Raw genomic sequence first — 20,862 nt, 5'->3', positions numbered from 1 at the left:
CAGAAAAACTGATTGCAATTCTTAAATTGAAAAGATATTTAAAAAATTGTATGGTGTGTGGCCACCTTTAGCATGAACATTATGAGATGGTATTGCACTGTTATTATGAATGGTGTAAATAACAAACATGAAAGTGTTATATGGAGGTAGTAAACAACACACATTGGGCCTGATGCAATTGTCAGACTTGCCATCGTGAGTCCGATAATCAGGCGATGATAGCGTCGCCTGATCCAATTGCATTTAGCCCTAGGCAGGGTGTTAAAAAAAAACTTGCTTGGGTGATATTATAAGGAGACCCCCAGACACAGGCTACATAGCTATGGGTGGGCACTGGACATATGTCCCCAGGTGCAGCACTGTGAGTGCGCTCACCAAAGTCGCTGCACCCCCACGTGCATGAGAGGTAGTTCTCTCCCTCCCTCTGCAGAGGAGTGCAGAAGCATTAACCACTTTACCCCCGCGCGTACGTATTTCTCCGCCCCTTTTTCCATCCTTTGACAACCAGGGACGGAGAAACACGTACTTTCCGCGTTCCCGACGCTGCCCGCGCTCCCGCTCGTAAACACGCCGCCCGCCGCTAGTAAACACGCCGCCGCCCGCTCGCCCGGAGATCAATGAACGGGAAAATCCATTCCCGTTCGTTGATCTAAGCCCCACAATGACCCGCTGCTCTCCTATGGGCAGCGCGATCATTGTGAGAAGAAACTCACGTGTCCAGCCTCCTTATTCTTCCTCCAAGCTTCCGGAAGGAGGCTTGGAGGTCGCAATAAAGCAAAAAGTTACTGTGGCCATCTTGTGGCCAAATAGTAAACTACACCCTACACATTTTTCACATACAAATAAATGACTTTTACACAAAAAATTAACTCATTACCTCCCACACTCCCCATTTTTTTTTTTTTGTAATTAAAAAAAAAATCAAAAATTTACAATTAAAAAAAATACATAATTAGTTACCTTAGGGACTGAACTTTTTAAATATTTAAGTCAAGAGGGTATAACACTGTTACTTTATAAACTATGGGCCTGTAATTAGGGATGGACGCAAAACTGAAAAAAAATGCACCTTTATTTCCAAATGAAATATTGGCGCCAAACATTGTGATAGGGACATAATTTAAACGGTTTTATAACCGGGACAAAAGGGCACATAAATTTCATGGGTTTTAATTACAGTAGCATGCATTATTTAAAAACTATAATGGCCGAAAACTGAAAAATAATTTTTTTTTTCCCCACATTTTTCCTATTTTCCCATTAAAACACATTTAGAAAAAAATAATTCTTGGCATAATGTCCCATCTAAAGAAAGCCTAATTGGTGGCGGAAAAAACAAGATATAGTTCATTTCATTGCGATAAGTAATGATAAAGTTATAGACGAATGAATGGAAGGAGCGCTGAAAGGTGAAAATTGCTCTGGTGGTCAGGGGGTAAAACCCCTCAGTGGTGAAGTGGTTAAAAGCAGTAGAAAAAGAGGGCACATCTGGCTATCTATAGGGGGAACATCTGCCTATCTAAACGGGGAAAAGGAGGAACATATGGCTATATATAGGGGGGCACATCTGTCCCATTTTGTCCGGGGCGGGCGCAAAAACTGTCTATTTCCCTGAGTACTGAAAACCCTTGTTGCGCCTTTGCCCCCATAGCACCTTATAGGGCCGCTGCACCTCTCTGAAGCCCCCATGTAGTTAATTCATCACCCCAGAGCAACGTCATGTAATTACAGTGTATGTGTAACTGTAATTACTCTCTCACCCGCACAGAGCCCAGCAAAGCATCTTTGAACATCCCACCGGGGCTCCCCATTGGTCCACAGTCTGGACCATTTTCAATGTCCTTCCAATAATCCGACCCCTGTCCTTCCAATAAGCCAATCTAAAGAAACAGAGAAAATTAGGTAAGGTAGTCAGTAAGCTGTAAATGTTCACAAGACTCTGATCCAGTTCTCTATCATGCCTAAAAAGTGTTTGATAAAGCTTAGTGAATTGAGGCCAAAGTCTCAAAATCTTGCAAGAAAACCATGTAAAGTCAGTCATTGAAGATTACCTGAATCAGCTTTTTTTGATTTGATGTTGGTAACTAACTCAGAAACAAAATAAAAATAGATATGACTATTTTTTATTACATTCCAGTTTATTATTCTACTTTTGTTCTTAAGAAGGAATCATGGTTAAACTAGCAAACATATGCACATTGGGCATTGCACAGTGTAACGATTGGTGTAGCAAACAGGAGTCTGGTTATTGTGTGATCTGCAGTATCACCAATAAATCAGACACTATATGATTATATGGTGATCTGCAGAATCACCAATAATGCAAGTATAGCTAACAAGGTAATTGCAAGTGTATAGTGCTTGGTGCAACTGTAATACTGATCAGTTTAGCAGAACCTCACCAGAGGAGCTGGTGGGTACTATAAGTAATGAACCTCACCAGTGACAAAGGCTCACTGGTGAGTGGAATGGTCATACAGATCGGTTCGGCAACAGACAGGAGGATACAGTACAAAATCGGCAGGCAAAAGGATAGAGATATTTCAGGCAGAGTCAGCAACAGGAACAGATGGGCTAAAGTGCAGAATCGTATAGCGAGAGCGAAGTCAGAAGAGAGCCAGAGTCATACACAGGTAATCAAGCAATAATAACAATAGAAATAGTAAATCCTAGTCTTGTGTGAAATCCCTGGTTTCCTCCCAGATCAAAGCACACCGGAACTATCTAAGGTCTGAGTGCTCACACGAAGCATTCGCAACAGCAGACAGTTTGCAAGTGACTCCAGGAGGCTTAAGAAGCGGAGGAGACCCCTCGGCCACGCCCACACCCATCAGCCAATCGGAGCCGCAGAGAGTCTCCTCTGATTTCAGCCGACCGGCAGGTCAGCTGACGCGCCTCCTCCCCGCATAAAGGTCCTGTCTGTGCGCGCGTGCGCGACAAAGCTACCCTATGAGCCACTGACAATCCCCTCCTCGGCGTGCTAGACGCCGGAGGGACGGGAAAAACGCCCGACAGAGAAACCGAAGCAGCTGCCCGCAGCTGCATCTCCAGAAAATGTTACACACAGGTTGTAGGATAGGTGTAAATTAAGTAGCATGTTTAGATGTCTATGTATATGCATGTTAGCATCTGTTCTAAATAAAGTTGGTTTTAAGAGCAGGTGCAGAGACGAGCAACAAAATTGATGCGTGGGATGGAAGGTCTCACTTATCGAGAAAGGTTAGATAAACTGGGTTTATTTAGTCTAGAGAAAAGACGCCTTAGAGGGGATCTAATTAACATGTATAAATACATCAGAGGGCAATATAATACCTTGGCGGATGAGCTTTTTGTCCCTAGGCCTTCTCAAAGGACTAGAGGACATGATCTGCGCATGGAGGAAAAACGTTTTAACCATTTATTTAGGAAAGGGTTCTTTACAGTAAGAGTGATTAAGATGTGGAATGCATTGCCACAGGAAGTCGTTATGGCAAACTCTATACCTGCATTTAAAGGGGGCTTATATGCTTTCCTTGCGTTGAAAGACATCCATGGCTACAATTACTAGGTAATGCCTAATGATGTTGATCCAGGGATTTTATCTGATTGCCATCTGGAGTCGGGAAGGAATTTTTCCCTTTAGGGGCTAATTGGACCATGCCTTGTAAGGGTTTTTTCGCCTTCCTCTGGATCAACAGGGATATGTGAGGGAGCAGGCTGGTGTTGTACTTTATACTGGTTGAGCTCGATGGACGTGTGTCTTTTTTCAACCAAAATAACTATGCAACTATGTAACTATGTAAGTGTAAACATTGGATGAATGCTTGGCTATTTTTATTTGATTGTGTATGGGTCTGAGCACACTTTTGTGTTGCTGAGCGGATTTCAGTAACGTGTCAGTGTTTGATACACAAGGACATTGGGCAGTGAGTGACATAGACAATGCAGTGGTGCATGCATTTCTGTGGGCAACACAGTGCATTTACATTAAATCTAGCTGAACTTGTACCCACTAAAAGCGCATACAGTAGACCACCATAGCACCAGGGAGATTTACCCTAGGACTCACTGAGTAAGAGCTGGCTCCAGCCAGGATTCAAACTCGATTCACAAACATTAAAGGTGGTGTCTTTAGCCAGTAGACTGTCCAGCCATTATGTCAAGTGCAGACTTCATTCAAAGTGTAGAAAAAGTGTGTTTGCTCAGTTGTTATAGACAGAACATGTGTAAGATATGACATCAAGGGCCTGATCCAATTCATTTCTACTAGGTGATATTTTCACATTTTACTAATAAAATGCCTTTTAAGCCACCCAGAGCCAGTTCTAACTAAAATGGAGCCCTGGGGCAGAAGTAACCTGCCCCCCCCCGACACTCACCCCCACCTCCTTAGTATAGTAGTCAGATGTGCCCCTAATGACCCACCCCCCTGCAGCATTATGGAGGCAGTTGTGACAGGCAGACACTCACTTCCTCATCAGTTCCAGATGCTGGAAGTCTTTTTTCTCTTCTCTGTACTGTTGCTGCCCTGCACTTCCTGCTTTCGTTTTCACAACAGGAACTTGTGCCCAAATGGAGAAGCAGGAAGTGCAGAGTTCCAACACTATAGAGAAGACAGACAGATCTGCAACGCCTGGAACTCAGAGGAGGTGAGTGTGTGCCTGTGACCACTGCCTCTGTAACCCTGCGGGGGGGGGGGGGGTGTTAAGGGAGTGGTGGCAGACAGGGCTGCCATCAAAAAATGTTGGGTCCCATACTGGGCAAACCTACTGGGCCCCCCTCATTCCCCTCTGCCCCCATGTGGCAAATCACAATCTTTGAAGGACTGAACACACTAACGTCTGTGCATTCACTTTTCATGCTCTCCCATGGATGGTTCCATACATTCCGTTCTGCATATGCTCAGTTTATTAAGACTGTAACTGCTCTTGCACAGAACGCTCCAAGCTATGGAAGCATGATGGAGGAGGCATGCAGCCCGGAACTTGTGCAGACTCCACAGGAGCACAACAGATTAGACTAGAAGGGTATCCAGGGAGCTGACAGACTACAGGAGGCTGGAAGTAGCCCCAGGTAAGTAAATATAATTTTCTCCCATTCATCTCAGATTTACTTTATTCAATAACTGACTAAGGTAATTCCTGGATGAGCCTCCAGGCACCTCTCACCACATTAATGGGCAGCCAGAAGGACAGATACAGAATGCAGCTGGGGCCTGTGTGTGGCACTGTTTCCTGAGCCTCAGATTCACTAGGGCCCCATACAGCAGTCCCCCCTGTGATGCCCTGAAGGTAGCCCTGGTGGCAGAGACTTGGAGCCCCTATGGATGCTGGGGCACTGGGGCAATTGCCACCCTTGCCCATATAGTAGTGCCAGCCCTGAAGCCACCAACAAGCAAGAAAATACACAAAACATTTACAATCATTGGTGTATTGTTTATGAATTGTTGCTGAACATGTGTAAAAAGACCATGACCTGGTTTGTGGTGGAACTGGCATATACAATCAGCATCACTGTTCAAGTGCAAAATAATGTTGCTGGCAACATTCAATTCCCCGATAGGGGAAGGCAGCTGCTGTGTGCATGGTGATTATTATGTGTGTGGTGGTGATTAGGTAGAGTTTTAAGGCTCTGGGTAATCAGATGTTGGTTAATTAATTATACAACTAGTAACTACCTCCTTAAATATACTGAAATGGGTCTATGAGCTTGCCAGCAGCAGGAGCTGTTGATCCTCTTGGTACCACAAGGTTGTGGGTTCAAATGTAGCAGTAGTGAAGTCGGAAGAATTTGCAGTCTGGTTGACCATTCCTACAAACAAGCTCCGCTGCATTATACATTGATGTAGCAATGTGAGCTTGATTACAGGATGAGTTAGCTGCTGACTTGCACTGTCCAGTCAGTAGGCTGGGGGAAGGTCTTTTTCTTGTGCTGTGCTGGATGTGTTGTCTACTAACAAATGGCAGAAACTTCGGGCATTAGCCTACTTATGCCGGTAAATGCCGGGTTATCTAAATACTTTAAAGGTGCCCATTAAGGGTAACATTTTTAAGAACAATTCCTTTATTTTGATCAATGTAATAGCCTAAAAAATCGATTGGAAATGATCATATCTATTCAACAACAGTGAAACTGTATTTTAAATAAGATCAGATATGATAATTTAAATCTGCAGGGTGATTGATAAACTGGCTATTTATGATGGACTACATGATCTTTTTAATCTATAATGAGCAACTTTTAACTCTTTTTACTTACAATTTTAATGGATTTTTCTGATTGGAATAAAGAATCGATCAGAAAAATTGTATTGTTGATTTATGCTTTGACATTCTAAATCCATAATACTGGACAGTTACACATATTTTGGCAGATAGGACATCCTACATATATTTTATTACAGCTGTGTTCAGTGGAGTAACTAAGGAGCTTGGGGCCCCAGTGGGAGTTTTACATGGAGCCCCAAGCATTCTATTGATATGAAGCCCCAAAACCTACCAAGGACAGTTTCAGTGTAAGTGTGGTACAATGAGTTAAGGATGCGCATATAGAGATATTCATTACTAGCAAAGCACCTATGAAAAGCTAATAAGTTGGATGAAGGAGGGTCCCTAATAGGCCTCTCTGGTCCAGGTGCCCCGATGCGGTTGCAATCTCTGCAGCCCCTATTGATACGCCACTGACTGTGTTGTTTGTCAGGGGTTCAGCTTTAAAAAGGAACTTTAACCAAGGATTGAACTTCATCTCAGTCAGATACCCCCTTTCCCACAAGAAACCCTTACCTTTTCTTGAATAGATCATCAGGAAAGTCTGTGTGGATGATATTGTGGTGAAACCCCTCCCACAGTGTGATGTCATGACCATGTTCCTGACAGTTTGCTGTCTTTGAAACTCATTGCATTTTCCAAGCAAGCAGCATCTCCCTCTGTGCATAGAACTCTCAGTAACGAACATTCCGTACAGATCACCTGGCAGAACTAGAGATGGTCACCACCAGTAATAAATTTCAAACACTGATTTATTAGTCTACAAATGAATGTTGTAAAAAATAAGCAATTTCCTTCATTATGTTATGTTCACTGCAGTTCCTCTTTAAAGGGACCCTGAGCACTCGAACAAAATAAAACTGGTACTTACCTGGGGCTTCCTCCAGCCCACCATAGGCCGCGAGGTCCCCGGTGTCCTCCTGGCCCCTCTCCTGGTCCCGCTGGCGAATCCATTACTGGCGACTTTCGGGGCTGAAGGTCGGCCGCTTCTTCCTGAATGGAGACGCTCCACGTTATCACACCGGCCGCTACGTATCATTGCGCTGGCCGGTGTGACAGTCCTGCGCATGCACGGTTCAGAGTTAGAAAACCGTGCATGCGCAAGACTGTCATGCCGGCTAGCGCAATTAAGCGTAGCGACCGGCGTGATGACGCGGAGTGTCTCCATTCAGGAAGAACTGGCCAATCTTCAGCCCGAAAGTTGCCGGGACTGGGAGAGGAGCCAGGAGGATGTGGCCTACTGTGGGCTGGAGGAAGCACCAGGTAAGTACCAGTTTCATTTTTTGAAGTGTAAAATATGAACAATCTCACATAAATCCGTGTATTATATTGTTTTAGGTCTGGGATATACTCCCAGAGTTTGGGAGTTGAATGATTCCTACTGGCGGTACAGTTTGTCAGCAGAAATGAAAGGGAATCCTTATTTCTTGTGTGAACAACGACCAGTGAGGCCAGTACTTTGGATGATCTCTGTTTATCTTGTTCCCACTGCATCTCTACTGCTATTTGCCGGTCCATCAGGTAAGAGTTTTATTTGTATCAGTACCCTAATTGTGATTGTTATGAAATGCCAAATAAGACCCCTTGAATAGTAGATAAGAGTCATAAAATTGGCCATTTGGTGATTTTATGCTGTGTGTGAAACTTGCATATTAGCTAGCAATCTAATGTTTATGACAGCAGTAAATGATGGTTACACAGGTGGATGTTGCTGGCTCACTATTCATCCACATTTCTTGTCCATCACCTACTGGGCAAAGGGTGTAAGTTAACTGAGGGCATTGGGGTCATACCTGCTCATCTGACCGCTATACGGTGAAGATCTGAATTATTAATGTAACAACATAATCAATATGTGTCCTTATGTGTTTGCAGAAACAACATCTGTGATGAGGAGAGAAGAGGCAGGTGAGATAATTTAACTAAAGCAAGATCTTACAGTGCACTGTTAAATACCAAGAATAGTGTTGATGATAAGTGAATACAGGTGAAACTCGAAAATCTAGGATATTGTGCAAAAGTTAATTTATGTCAGTAATTCAATTTAAAAGTTGAAGCTAATATATGCATGCATGCATTACATGCAAAGCGAGATATTTCAGGCCTTTACAGTATTTGTTATAGTTTTGATGATGATGTCTTACAGCTTATGAAAATTCCAAAATCAAAATTGCAGGCCATTAGAATATTGTAAAAAGGTTCAATATTCTGGGCACAAAGTGTCAGATTCTAATCAGCTATATAATCCAAAACACCTAAAAAGGGTTACTGAGCTTTCAAATGGTCTTGCAGTCTAGTGAAGAATTGATATAGATGAACTTTTGTATGATATTCTAATTTTTCGAGTTTCAGCTGTAGTTCAACGTCTCCAAGCCTATACTTCAGTAACAAAGCAGTATTTGTACATCAGTGATAAACGGAAGAAAGTTTGAAAGGATCTGGTAAAAGGCATCACAGATACTCTGCCCTGAAGTATATTTTGAATTACTCAGTCTTATCCTTTATTAGAATATGACTTCTGCCACCACACTGATAAAGTCTATTGGGGTGTCAGACATGTGCAAATCTGTACTGCATATTATCGGCTCCCCCACAGGCAACAGGCAGAATGCAAAAAGAAAAGTAGACTTTAACAAAATGATTTTGGCTAAAACTAATATATGAATAGTTTGGGGATCTAAAAACAATTAGGCTACTATACTAAAGTCTTTGTTACAGATTTAGAAATGTATTAAGCACACTAGAGCCATTGCCTTTCAAATGCAGGGCCGGCGCTACCATTAAGGCAAAGGAGGCAGCTGCCCCAGGGCCCCAGAGCTTGTAGGGGCCCCCAGTGGCTACAAGAGGAAAAAAAAATTTCAAATCGGCCTTATAGTTTTTGAGAAAATCGATTTTAAAGTTTCAAAGGAAAAAAAAAACACATTTAAAAACCTGCCGACTTTAATGGTTAATAGCAAATCCACCTTAAATGCTAGAACCCCTAAATTTGCAGGATATGTTAAGGAGATCATTAGGAATAAGAGGAAAAAACTATTTTTCAAAAAGACCTTATAGTTTTTGAGAAAATCGATTTTAAAGTTTAGAAGGAAAAAAGTATAGTTTTAAATGCGGTAAATGTAACTTTTAGTAGCAAACCTAACGGTAGTGTAATTTTACATGCATCAAACGAAAGCGCAATAAATTTCCTGACGGGGTTTCCAGGGGGGTCTATACGCAGCCGCAGCGCTTTGGCCAGGGATCGCTATACAGCCGCAATATGGCTGTATGCAGATCCCTGGCATCTTTTCCTATTTTCCCAATTTTTTTTTATGTTTAGAGTGTGGGAATTTAAAAAAAAAAAAATTATATGGGGTCCCCCCTCCTGAAACTTTTTAACCCCTTGTCCCCCATGCAGGCTGGGATAGCCAGAATGTGGAGCTCTGACCGATTGGGACTTCACACCCTGACTATACCAGCTGCAAAAAAGGTCCCCTAATGCCGATTTTTGTTCCGGGGTATATGTTGGGGGGGCCCCCCAGGTTTATTTTGCCCTAGGGCCCCATTGTTGCTTAAACCGGCCCTGTTCAAATGACCCTGCAGTGGATCGTAATTCTGAAAACAGGTGGTAAGGCAGCCAACTCTGCATCCTTATAATTATATTAATTATTACAATAGCCCTTACTAGTGATGATCAAAGTCTTGTCTATTAATAAGAAATCATGTAAGCTAAAACATGAAGTGAAAGAGATTGCTCACACTAGGGGTCTGTGGTGTCCATATATATTATACCAAATCGCATGGCAACAACATGACTGCCAGCAGCAGCTCTGATGGGATCAGCACTACTGTGCAGCGATGCATCAGGCAGCAGTTCCGCATGCATGCATTTACAAAGGGAACTGTGGTAATTTGGATGCTGGAAATAGCTGCTAGTAGAATATCTGTAAAATTACTGATATTCTACTATGTAATTATGATCATAAAATATCTGTAAAAATTACCAATGTTTCACTATCGCCTAACCTGACCCCATTCTCGTTTGAACCCTCCCTCTATCGATACTTACCCTAACTAACCCCCTCAGCCGATGCCTAATCCTGACCAATCCCCAAACCAATGCCTAACCCTAACCAACCCCCCAAACTGATGTTTAACCCAAAAGACCCCCCAAACTAAGCCTAACCATAACAACCAACCTGACTAACCCTGACTGACTCCCCAACCTATGCCTAACCCAAACTGATCCCTCCAAGCGATACAGTGGCATAGCAATAGGGGTTGCAGAGGTCTTGGCTTCACCGGGGGCCTTGGGCCAGAGGGAACCAGTAGGGCCCTCCCTCCTCAACTACAGTATTAGCTCTTTATTGGTCCTTTGCTTGTAATGATCATTTCTATAAATTCTTTGAATAACAATAATAAGCTGTTCCCCATCCCCTTCTTGCACGCCTGACACTGTGGTTGCCCTTGGCAGGTTTTGGTGCACCATATCAATTGTTATAAATAGAGTGCTTGTGGGGGCCCCCATGTAAAACTCGCACCGGAGCCCTTAGCTCCTTAGTTACACCACTGAAGCAATACCTCACCCTAATTACTTGATTCTCAGCAGTGTCTACAAATACTGGGCACCGGAGGTGCCATGGTAGCTTGGTTGCCACCATAGGCAACTAGGATAATACCCACGATTAGTGGCTATAAATAGCAAATTTGGTGCCAGATGCGCCCAAAAAATACCTACAAACTGCAGCTACAAAGAGCAGACACCTATGGCAGCATCCAAGCTACCGCAGCATCTCCGGGGCCCACTCTACTCATTGCTGTGTAAGGTTTTTGAATTGTGAGATAACGTGAAGACAGCAACATCCTAGATCCTAGATAAAATAAAATGGCTGTTTAAAGGGAACCTGAACTGAGTAAAATTATTTAAAATAAACACATGATGTAGTTGCAAATGACTATTACACACTTACCTCAATGTTAGTTCCTCTTAGAAGCCCACCATGTTCTTCTTACAGTGATCCCTTCCAGTTCTGACAATATTTTGTCAGAACTAAAATATACCAGTTGCTGTCAGTTATATATTAGCTGCTGTCAGTTACAACTGAATGTGCAAGGTAATGTCCATGTTTTCCTATGGCTCAAGTGGGAGATATTACAGTTTAACAGTGTGCTGACCAGGAAGCTGTTATGGGGTAATGGCCATTTTCAAAATAGAGGACAGAGAATTCCATCGATCACAGTGGACAAACAGGACGCAGGAGAGGAGAAAGAGATTGATGAGTAGACTACACAGGAGGTAAGTATGACTTGTGTATGCTTATTTTGACTTTTTATTTTCAGTTCAAGTTCTTTTTAAGATATTTTTGCTGAATCAACCCCATAATGCGAAGGAGCCTGCAGTGACACTTAGAGCTGGTTCACAATAGCTCCAGAAACGTATCCGTGGCTCCGTTTTTCAACCCTGATTAAAAACTGAGCCGCGGATAGCAATGTTAAAAATAGCAGTCGTCTTCACCCAAGAAAAAATGGATCCGTCTGCGTTTGCGGGGACCCGTTTTCAAAACCTGAAAGGAAGGTCCGGATCTGCTGCATTTTCACGCAACGGACCTGGATACACGCAGCGGTAGTGGCCGGCAATGGGAAAACGGATTTTCCTCTACACAGGCCAATTTTGACACAGAAATGGATCCATTGCTGTGTCACAGCCAGGGGGGTGGGAGAGGGGGCCGTCATGCAGGAGGGTGATAGCTAGCAGGACGGAGCTGGCAGCAGTCAGCGGGGACGCGCCCCTCACCTGGGCCCCCCATCCCTGCTACCCCTCCAGCTAGTTTTGCAAAACTTGTTACAATGTATAGCAGGGATCAGGTAGCTTACCCACTTACCTACTCCTTTGGTTCACAATCCGGTTCTTTTTAATGAATCGATGCGAATGAATCGATTCATTGAAAAGAGCAAAACTTCCCATCACTAGGAGCCACTGCCTGCAATGCCGCCCTCTGAAGTATAGAGTGCGGCATTGCAGGCAGTGACGCATGGTGATGGGGAGTTTGGCTCTTTTCAATGAATCTATTCATTCGAATCGATTCATTAAAAAGAAATGGATCGGGAACCGAAAGAGTAGGTAAGCTCCCCGCTCCATGCTATACACTGTAACAAGTTTTGTGGAAACTAGCTGGAGGGGTAGCGGGAACGGGGGACCCAGGTGAGGAAGGGGCGGGGAATCCCCCTTCCCCGCTGACCACTGCCAACCCCTGTTCTGCCTGCTATACCCCTCCAGCATGGCGGCTGCCTCTCCCCCACGGACTGGAAACGTATGCTGCAAAAATATCTATTATATTTTTTTTTTTAGAAAAACGGATCCGATCTGCAATGGACCAGTGTGGACCTAGCCTTATTGTGACCAGTGGCATCTCCAGCTTCAATTTTTTGGGTGGAGCACAAAGGTGGCACTGGTGTGACCCTTTAGAGAGATCAAAAAAAAAATTATGGCGAGCTTTAGATATTTTTTGCTTACTCAGGTGATAAAAACGCTAACTATTTCAGCAATTATAGGAACCAAATGTAAAAATCACAAACAGAACTTAGAGGCTTTTGAGCAGAGTAGATTGTCCAAATGATGGTGCTATTATTGAAGAAAAGTTACCTACAGATGTATTTGACTTGTTTGCTGGCATGCTATACTCCTTAATAGCTAGTATGATGCTCCTGTGTCTCCATATCACATCCAAATCATTTCAGCCCCCAGCCTGTGTCTCACTACTCTACAAGCAAGAGGACTGGAGGAGGCAGGAGGGAGAGGAACACTGTGGGCCTGATTCACAAAGCGGTGCTAACAGTTAGCACCCTGGTGAAAAGCCCTTTATCATGCCTAAACTCAGTTTAGGCATGAAAAGTTTAGGTGTGATAAGTTTCGGTGTCATAAGTTTAGGCATGATAAGTTTAGGTGTCATAAGTTTAGGCATGATAAGTTTAGGTGTCATAAGTTTAGGCATGATAAGTTTAAGCGCCAACTGCGTTAGCACCGCAGTGCACAGCTGATCAAAAGTTTTACGCTAGCAAAGTCTGGTGCACTTCGTATAAAGTTTAATGGTGCTGCTTTGCGTGCGGGACTTTGCAAGCGATCTAAACTTATCGAAACTTAGCATGCCTAAACTTATCACACCTAAACTTATCATGCCTAAACTTATCACACCTAAACTGGCTTTTCACCAGTGTGGTGCAATGGTTATCATGCCTAAAGTCTCTAACTGGGTTAGCACCGCTTTGTGAATCGAGCCCTGTGTGTGTAATTCCTTATCTTAGTAGCTAAGCATTGATGGAGACTAGAACTTGTATTTATCCTTATTCAAAACTTCAAAACTTCCTGTCTGTGAAATACAAACTCTAGCTTATTGGCTAATTGAAAAAGAAAAAAAAAAAGCTTTCAGCTAGTAAGAACTTTTTCAGACTCTATTCCTGTTGACTGACCATGTTAGAACATGCAATCAGAACAGTGGCGGCTCCAGGAATTTTTTTAGGGGGTGCTATGCAGGTGCTGGACCAATTTCCGGGGGAGCTGACGACCTGCGGCAAAAAATGGGTGTGGCTACAACCTGCGGCGCGCAAAAAAAATGGGCGTGGTCATGACCAGATGAGGGCGGGGCTAACTGTAATTTAAAGTGAACCCAGGGTGAAAGTGATATGGTGGCTGCCATATTTATTTCCTTTTAAACAATTTTAGTTGCCTGGCAGCCCTACTGATCTATTTGGCTGTAGTAGTGAACTGAATTACACCAGAAACAAGCATGCAGCTAATCTTGTCAGTTCTGACAATATTGTCAGAAACCCCTGACCTGCTGCATGCTTGTTCAGGGTCTATGGTTGAAAGAATTAGAGGCAGAGGACCAACACGGCAGCCAGGCAGCTGGTATTACTTAAAAGGAGATAAATATGGCAGCCTCAATATTATTCTCACCTCGGGTTCCCTTTAAAAGTGCAACGCAAAGAAAGAGGGCCCAAGTTTTGGTGACCCTTTTCCCAGAAAATTCACATAATTGTGCAGGTGTTCTCAAGAAAATACACGTAATGTGAGCAGATTTTAACAAAAAACACGTCCAATGACCCCAATATGCACAATCGTTATCAGATATGGCTCCAATATGCACAATCGGTAGCAGATATGACCCCAATATGCACAATCGTTATCAGATATGGCCCCAATATGCACAATCGTTATCAGATATGGCCCCAATATGCACAATCGGTAGCAGATATGACCCCAATATGCACAATCGGTAGCAGATATGGCCCCAATATGCACAATCGTTATCAGATATGGCCCCAATATGCACAATCGGTAGCAGATATGGTCCCAATATGCGCAATCGGTAGCAGATATGGTCCCAATATGCACAATCGGTAGCAGATATGGTCCCAATATGCACAATCGGTAGCAGATATGGTCCCAATATGCACAATCGGTAGCAGATATGGTCCCAATATGCACAATCGGTAGCAGATATGGCCCCAATATGCACAATCGGTAGCAGATATGGCCCCAATATGCACAATCGGTAGCAGATATGACTCCAATATGCACAATCCGTAGCAGATATGACCCCAATATGCACAATCGGTAGCAGATATGACCCCAATATGCACAATCGGTAGCAGATATGACCCCAATATGCACAATCGGTAGCAGATATGACTCCAATATGCACAATCGGTAGCAGATATGACTCCAATATGCACAATCGGTAGCAGATATGACGCCAATATGCACAATCGGTAGCAGAAACGACCCCAATATGCACAATCGGTAGCAGAAATGACCCCAATATGCACAATCGGTAGCAGAAATGACCCCAATATGCACAATCAGTAGCAGAAATGACCCCAATATGCACAATCGGTAGCAGAAATGACCCCAATATGCACAATCGGTAGCAGAAATGACCACAATATGCACAATCCGTAGCAGATATGGTCCCAATATGCACAATCGGTAGCAGATATGGCCCCAATATGCACAATCGGTAGCAGATATGGCCCCAATATGCACAATCGGTAGCAGATATGACTCCAATATGCACAATCCGTAGCAGATATGACCCCAATATGCACAATCGGTAGCAGATATGACCCCAATATGCACAATCGGTAGCAGATATGACCCCAATATGCACAATCGGTAGCAGATATGACTCCAATATGCACAATCGGTAGCAGATATGACTCCAATATGCACAATCGGTAGCAGATATGACCCCAATATGCACAATCGGTAGCAGAAATGACCCCAATATGCACAATCGGTAGCAGAAATGACCCCAATATGCACAATCGGTAGCAGAAATGACCCCAATATGCAAAATCGGTAGCAGAAATGACCCCAAAATGCACAATCGGTAGCAGAAATGACCCCAATATGCACAATCGGTAGCAGAAATGACCCCAATATGCACAATCCGTAGCAGATATGACCCCAATATGCACAATCCGTAGCAGATATGACCCCAATATGCACAATCTGTAGCAGATATGGCCCCAATATGCACAATCAGCATCACCTGTAAAAGAAAAGAAAAACCCATTTACTCACCTACAGCCAGAAGACCTTCTTTCCCGACCTCCTGTCCCGGCCTCATTGTGGCGCGCAGCGCCCGCGCGCCCACGATCCTCTTCCTTCCCGACGTCACGACGAGACTTCCTGCCTGCATGCAGAGCGCAGGGCTACGGGAAAATGGCCGCCCGAAGCCATGCACTGCAGACTCGAAGTCTGCAGAACAGGGCTCCGGGCGGCCATCTTACCGTAGCCCTGCCTGCTGCTCCGTGCTGCCGCTGTGTGAACTGACTTGGCGTCTTTTAGACGCCTGAAGTCAGTTCACTCCAGGGGGTGGTTTGGGGGTGCTTGGACAATTCTAGGGGGTGCTCGAGCACCCCCAAGCACCCCCCCTGGCGCCGCCCCTGAATCAGAAGGATGTAGAGAGATGTTTTTGATTATTATTTTTTTTTGCAAATATAAGTGTCATCCAGATAAATTAATTACAAAGGATCTTGCAAGGATTGTGAGGTACATTGGGGTGTGAAAGTTTAGGCAAACTTGTTAATTGTCATGATTTTTCCTGTATAAATCGTTGGTTGTTATGATAAAAAATGTCAGTAAAATATATCATAGAGGAGACACACACAGTGATATTTGAGAAGTAGCTACGGCCAAAACTGTGTACTAGCCTACTGAGATCAGGGGAGGACTGGGACCTTTTGGCCTGGGGGGGAAACACAAACTAGAGGCCCGTTTTCACGGCAGCCCCAGCCCAAATGACATCACACACGTGCCCCACGTGCTATATGTCGGTAGTCACGTGGGAAATACAGCAAGGACACTCGAGGGACAGCGTGACAGGTAAAGTATGAATGCATTGGCTCCGGGGGGCACATAATACATTTTGAGTTACAACGGTTAGGGTTTCTATCACTTACACAAGTCCTGCAAGCAGCCCTTATGGAGTCTAGGGACTGTCTGTAAGCAGCCCTTCTGGAGTCTAGGGACTGTCTGTAAGCAGCCCTTCTGGAGTCTAGGGACTGTCGAAAACTTTTCAACCTAGACAATATCTTATGTAGCTGTGCACATGCAGTTAACAATGGTGAGAGACCAGACAGATTTTTTTTTCCCACGGACCCTGCAGGCAAGCCTCTGCTCTGTATCATGCTGTGTATACTTACTAGCTTGCCCGTCCTGCAATTGCTCTGTAATTGGGCATTTATTTCCCTCATTCAGCCTAGTGTTTCACATTGCCTTATACAAAAACCTGAATTCACCAGGCACAGTGCCAGCCCTAAATCACTAAATGAGAGGCAGCCTGGGGGGAAATCTCCCCCCGTCCCCCCTGGCCAGTCCTCCCCTGACTGAGATCATATTAAACAAGAGGAAGCAGGGTGACTGTGAGCATCAAAATGGTAAACTGCCACCACATATCAGGTCAGTGATTTGAACAGCTAACAACTAGCTAACAACTATACTAAATCCTGCAAAAGGAAAAAGTTATACTTAGTTTCTATACATCAAAATAATCTCTATACATTAACATATTTAGCTGTAGGTTTCAGAAACAGGAAGAGTAGCCTTAAAGGACAACTGAAGCGAGAGGGATATGGAGGCTACCATATTTATTTCCTTTTAAACAATTCCAGTTGCCTGGCTATCCTGATCCTCTGCCTCTAATACTTTTAGCCATAGACCCTGAACAAGCATGCAGCAGTTTAGGTGTTTCTGATATTATTGTCAGATCTGACAAGATTAGCTGCATGCTTGTTTCAGGTGTGTGATTCAGACACTACTGCAGCCAAATAGATCAGCAGGGCTGTTAGGCAACTGGTATTGTTTAAAAGGAAATAAATATGGCAACCTCCATATTCTTCTCTCTTGAGTTGTCCTTTATATGATTTTATAGCATGAAGTAGCTATAGGGATGTGATGTAAGACTAGCTGTTTATACTTCTTTATTCTTCTTGCAGAAATACGTTTAGTGAATGGGGAGACACGCTGCCAGGGGAGAGTTGAAGTTCTCTATAATGGAACATGGGGAACAGTATGTGATGATGACTGGGACATTGTAGATGCAAATGTGGTTTGTCGACAGTTGGGATGTGGCCATGCTATTTCTGTACCAAACCGGCTGTTATTTGGCCAAGGAACAGGGCCAATTCATTTAGATAATGTGGACTGCAAAGGAAGAGAAGCAGCACTGAGCCAATGCAGGAGCCTCGGATGGGGAATTCATAACTGCTATCACTATGAGGATGTCGCTGTCACCTGCAATGGTAAAAAGGTTTGGTTCTGGTCTGTAATGTAAAATGATCAAATATACAGCTATGATATATGCTTCATTATGCAATTTGTAAATGATGAATGTGCAATGCATGGACTGAGACAATGTGCACCAAAATAATTTTCAGGACTAATTTCAGCCTGTATTGGGTAAAACTGATTAAAAGGTAGGTACTCTACCTTTATAGCAAACAATTACCGTAGGAAGCCAACTTCATCTTCATGTATAAAATAATAATAGCTTGATTATGCAGATAGATCAATTAAAGACAGTAGTCTTCATACCATAACCTGTTTCATGTGACATATTTTAGTTACTATGTGCTATGTAATAACACAAAGCCTTTACAAAGTAAAAATATGAATAAAAACGTAATGCGTAGTAATACTGAATCAATTTTAGAGTAAGGCCCGGTTCACATTAGCGGTGGCTATCCGGAATAGCCGTGCCGGAGCCGCACCGCATGCTGGCCGGACGAAACGGACGCACGGCATAGCAATGTAAGTCTATGCCAGGGTTCACATGTGTCCGTTTCGTCCGGACCGGAGCCGGACCGGATCCGGACTCCGGTGTCCGTTCCAACATGCGCTATTTTTTGGTCCGGCTCCTCCGGCAGCCGTATCCGGGGCGGAGCCGGACTGCACCATCCGGCCAATGGAAACCAATGAGAACCGGAGAGCGCACAACACACTGGCAAAAAATCCGGATGTTCTACCCCACTTCCTATGAGGATTGTTGCGGCGATATTGTATCGGGGACACATGGGCAACCATTTTGGAGTGGAGCAGCACGAGCTGGAGATGTTGGCAGCATGTTGGAGGTGGAGGTGAGTGCTAAACAGCGGAGGGCCTGATTCCACAGGTCCCCCTTCTGCTGACCTCCCAGACCCCAACATTTTTTTTTGTTTTTATACAGGTTGTTATCTCTTTAAGAATCCGGATCCGGACCGCAACCGTGTTCATACCGCACGGAAACCGTATGCAACCGGACCGGATCCGGACAGGAACCGTACGGTTCAGGTCCGATCCGGCTCCGGTGCGGTCCGGACATCCGGTGCGGTTTTTGCAAAACCGCAAGTGTGAACCGGGCCTTAGAGAAAACATTTTATGAGTGCCTTCTCACTTGCTATTTGCTTGAAAACTGTAGAACTGTACTAGGAGGAAGCTTGTTTGTAAACAATCACCATGGCTATATATTGGCAGAGGAAATGCTAGTTAAATCACAGTAGTGATTATGTCTAGGGTGGCTTTACAGACAGAAGTGGCTACGGGATGCAGTAAAAGAAAGGGTTAATATGTTTGCAAATGGAAGGAATTAAGTGAAAGGAATTTGTACATATAAACTTTGAGTGGCTCAACAGACAGAGAAGAAGTTGAATTCTGTTCAAAGATTGAACTCTGCTTGACACTACATTCAGAGAAGCGGATGAACTGTGCATGGCCGCACACACAGAGAAATGGTAGACCTCAGCATGGCTGTACACACAGAGAAGGGGTTTAACTCTACAAGGCTATTCACACTGAGAAATGGTAGACATCTGCATGGCTGTACACACAAAGAAGGGGTTTAACTCTGCAAGGCTATTCACACTGAGAAATGGTAGACATCTGCATGGCTGTACACACAAAGAAGGGGTATAACTCTGCAAGGCTAGTCTTTGTGATGCTGGATACATCCTGAATAAAGATGCTGGATATGTCCTTAATTAAGTTTATACCTACAAGTGGACAAGTGCGGACCACCTGTGTTCTCTTCAGTATTGTTTGGAATCAAGCTTCCAGGTTCCAGCACTGCCCAGCTCTGCGGGTAGAGCGGTTTATCTTCCTTACTATGCATAGCATGGCCGTACACACAGAGAAATGGTAGACCTCAGCATGGCCGTACACAGAGAAGGGGTTTAACTCTGCAAGGCTGTACACACTGAGAAATGGTTGACATCTGCATGGCTGTACATACAGAGAAATCGTAGACCTCAGCATGACTGTACACACAGAGAAATGGTAAACCTCTGCATGACTGTACACACAGAGAAATGGTAAACCTCTGCATGACTGTACACACAGAGAAATGGTAGACCTCAGCATGGATGTACAGGATGTACACACAGAGAAGGGGTTTAACTCTGCATGGCTGTACACACAGAGAAGGGAGTGCATTTTTTATGGCTGGCTGTACACACAGATAAGGGAGTGCATGTTTCATGGCTGTACACACAGAGAAGGGAGTGCATTTTTGTGGCTGTACACAGAGAGAAGGGAGAGCATGTTTCATGGCTGTATACACAGAGAAGGGAGTGCATGTTTCTCTAGCCGTCATACGGGACACTGGAGATGTGGCTCCGCCCATCCAATCAGTGGAAACCACCTGAAAGAGTAAAAAGAGTATTAATAGCCCCCACCCTCCCCTGGCTCCTCAGTTTAATTTGGTTTCCGTCCCGGAAACACCGAAGAGGAGTAGCTCCCTTAGTTTTTATTATTTTTTAGCTTCACTAGGTGGTGAGGCCAAGAGAGACCGGGTGTTGGGTGATCGTTGTGAGCGCTAAGTGGCGTCTCTTTATGCACCCGGTTTTCTGCCGAACGCGGTGTTCGGATGTCGATCCCTCTGCCCTCCGTATGCATTTGTGCGGGCAAGGATCGTGGGACTCTCCCCCAGCTGCTTGGCATGGCAGCACTGCGCATGCAGGAAATCCCTGGGCCACAAGCGATGGTTGGGAAGCTGGCGCTGGTGGGGGAGTCTAATATAGGAGAACTAGGCAGCATAAGAAATGGAACTGCTCCTGTTGTTCTCCCCCATGCTGGAAAGATGGGATCACAGGCAAGAGGCTTCCC

At 44.2% G+C, this 20,862-nt stretch overlaps 1 protein-coding gene across 5 annotated transcripts in view; it reads left to right on the top strand.

Moving 5' to 3' along the window:
- SSC4D (scavenger receptor cysteine rich family member with 4 domains) overlaps positions 1-20,862 on the top strand; it is a 198,904-nt gene that overhangs the window by 137,337 nt on the left and 40,705 nt on the right. For all 5 annotated transcript variants that reach the window (XM_068268683.1, XM_068268679.1, XM_068268680.1 and 2 more), the window contains 3 exons: positions 7,584-7,766; positions 8,121-8,153; positions 17,721-18,026. In XM_068268683.1, the coding sequence (XP_068124784.1) occupies positions 7,652-7,766; positions 8,121-8,153; positions 17,721-18,026 (454 nt within the window). In that variant the 5' untranslated portion in view covers positions 7,584-7,651. The remainder of the gene's footprint in view (positions 1-7,583; positions 7,767-8,120; positions 8,154-17,720; positions 18,027-20,862) is intronic.

The sequence above is a fragment of the Hyperolius riggenbachi genome, chromosome 2 (assembly GCF_040937935.1).
Source record: "Hyperolius riggenbachi isolate aHypRig1 chromosome 2, aHypRig1.pri, whole genome shotgun sequence".
Classification (NCBI taxonomy): Eukaryota; Metazoa; Chordata; class Amphibia; order Anura; family Hyperoliidae; genus Hyperolius; species Hyperolius riggenbachi.
The sequence above is the reverse complement of the archived record's forward strand: the minus strand, read 5'-3'. Positions and strand labels throughout refer to the sequence as shown.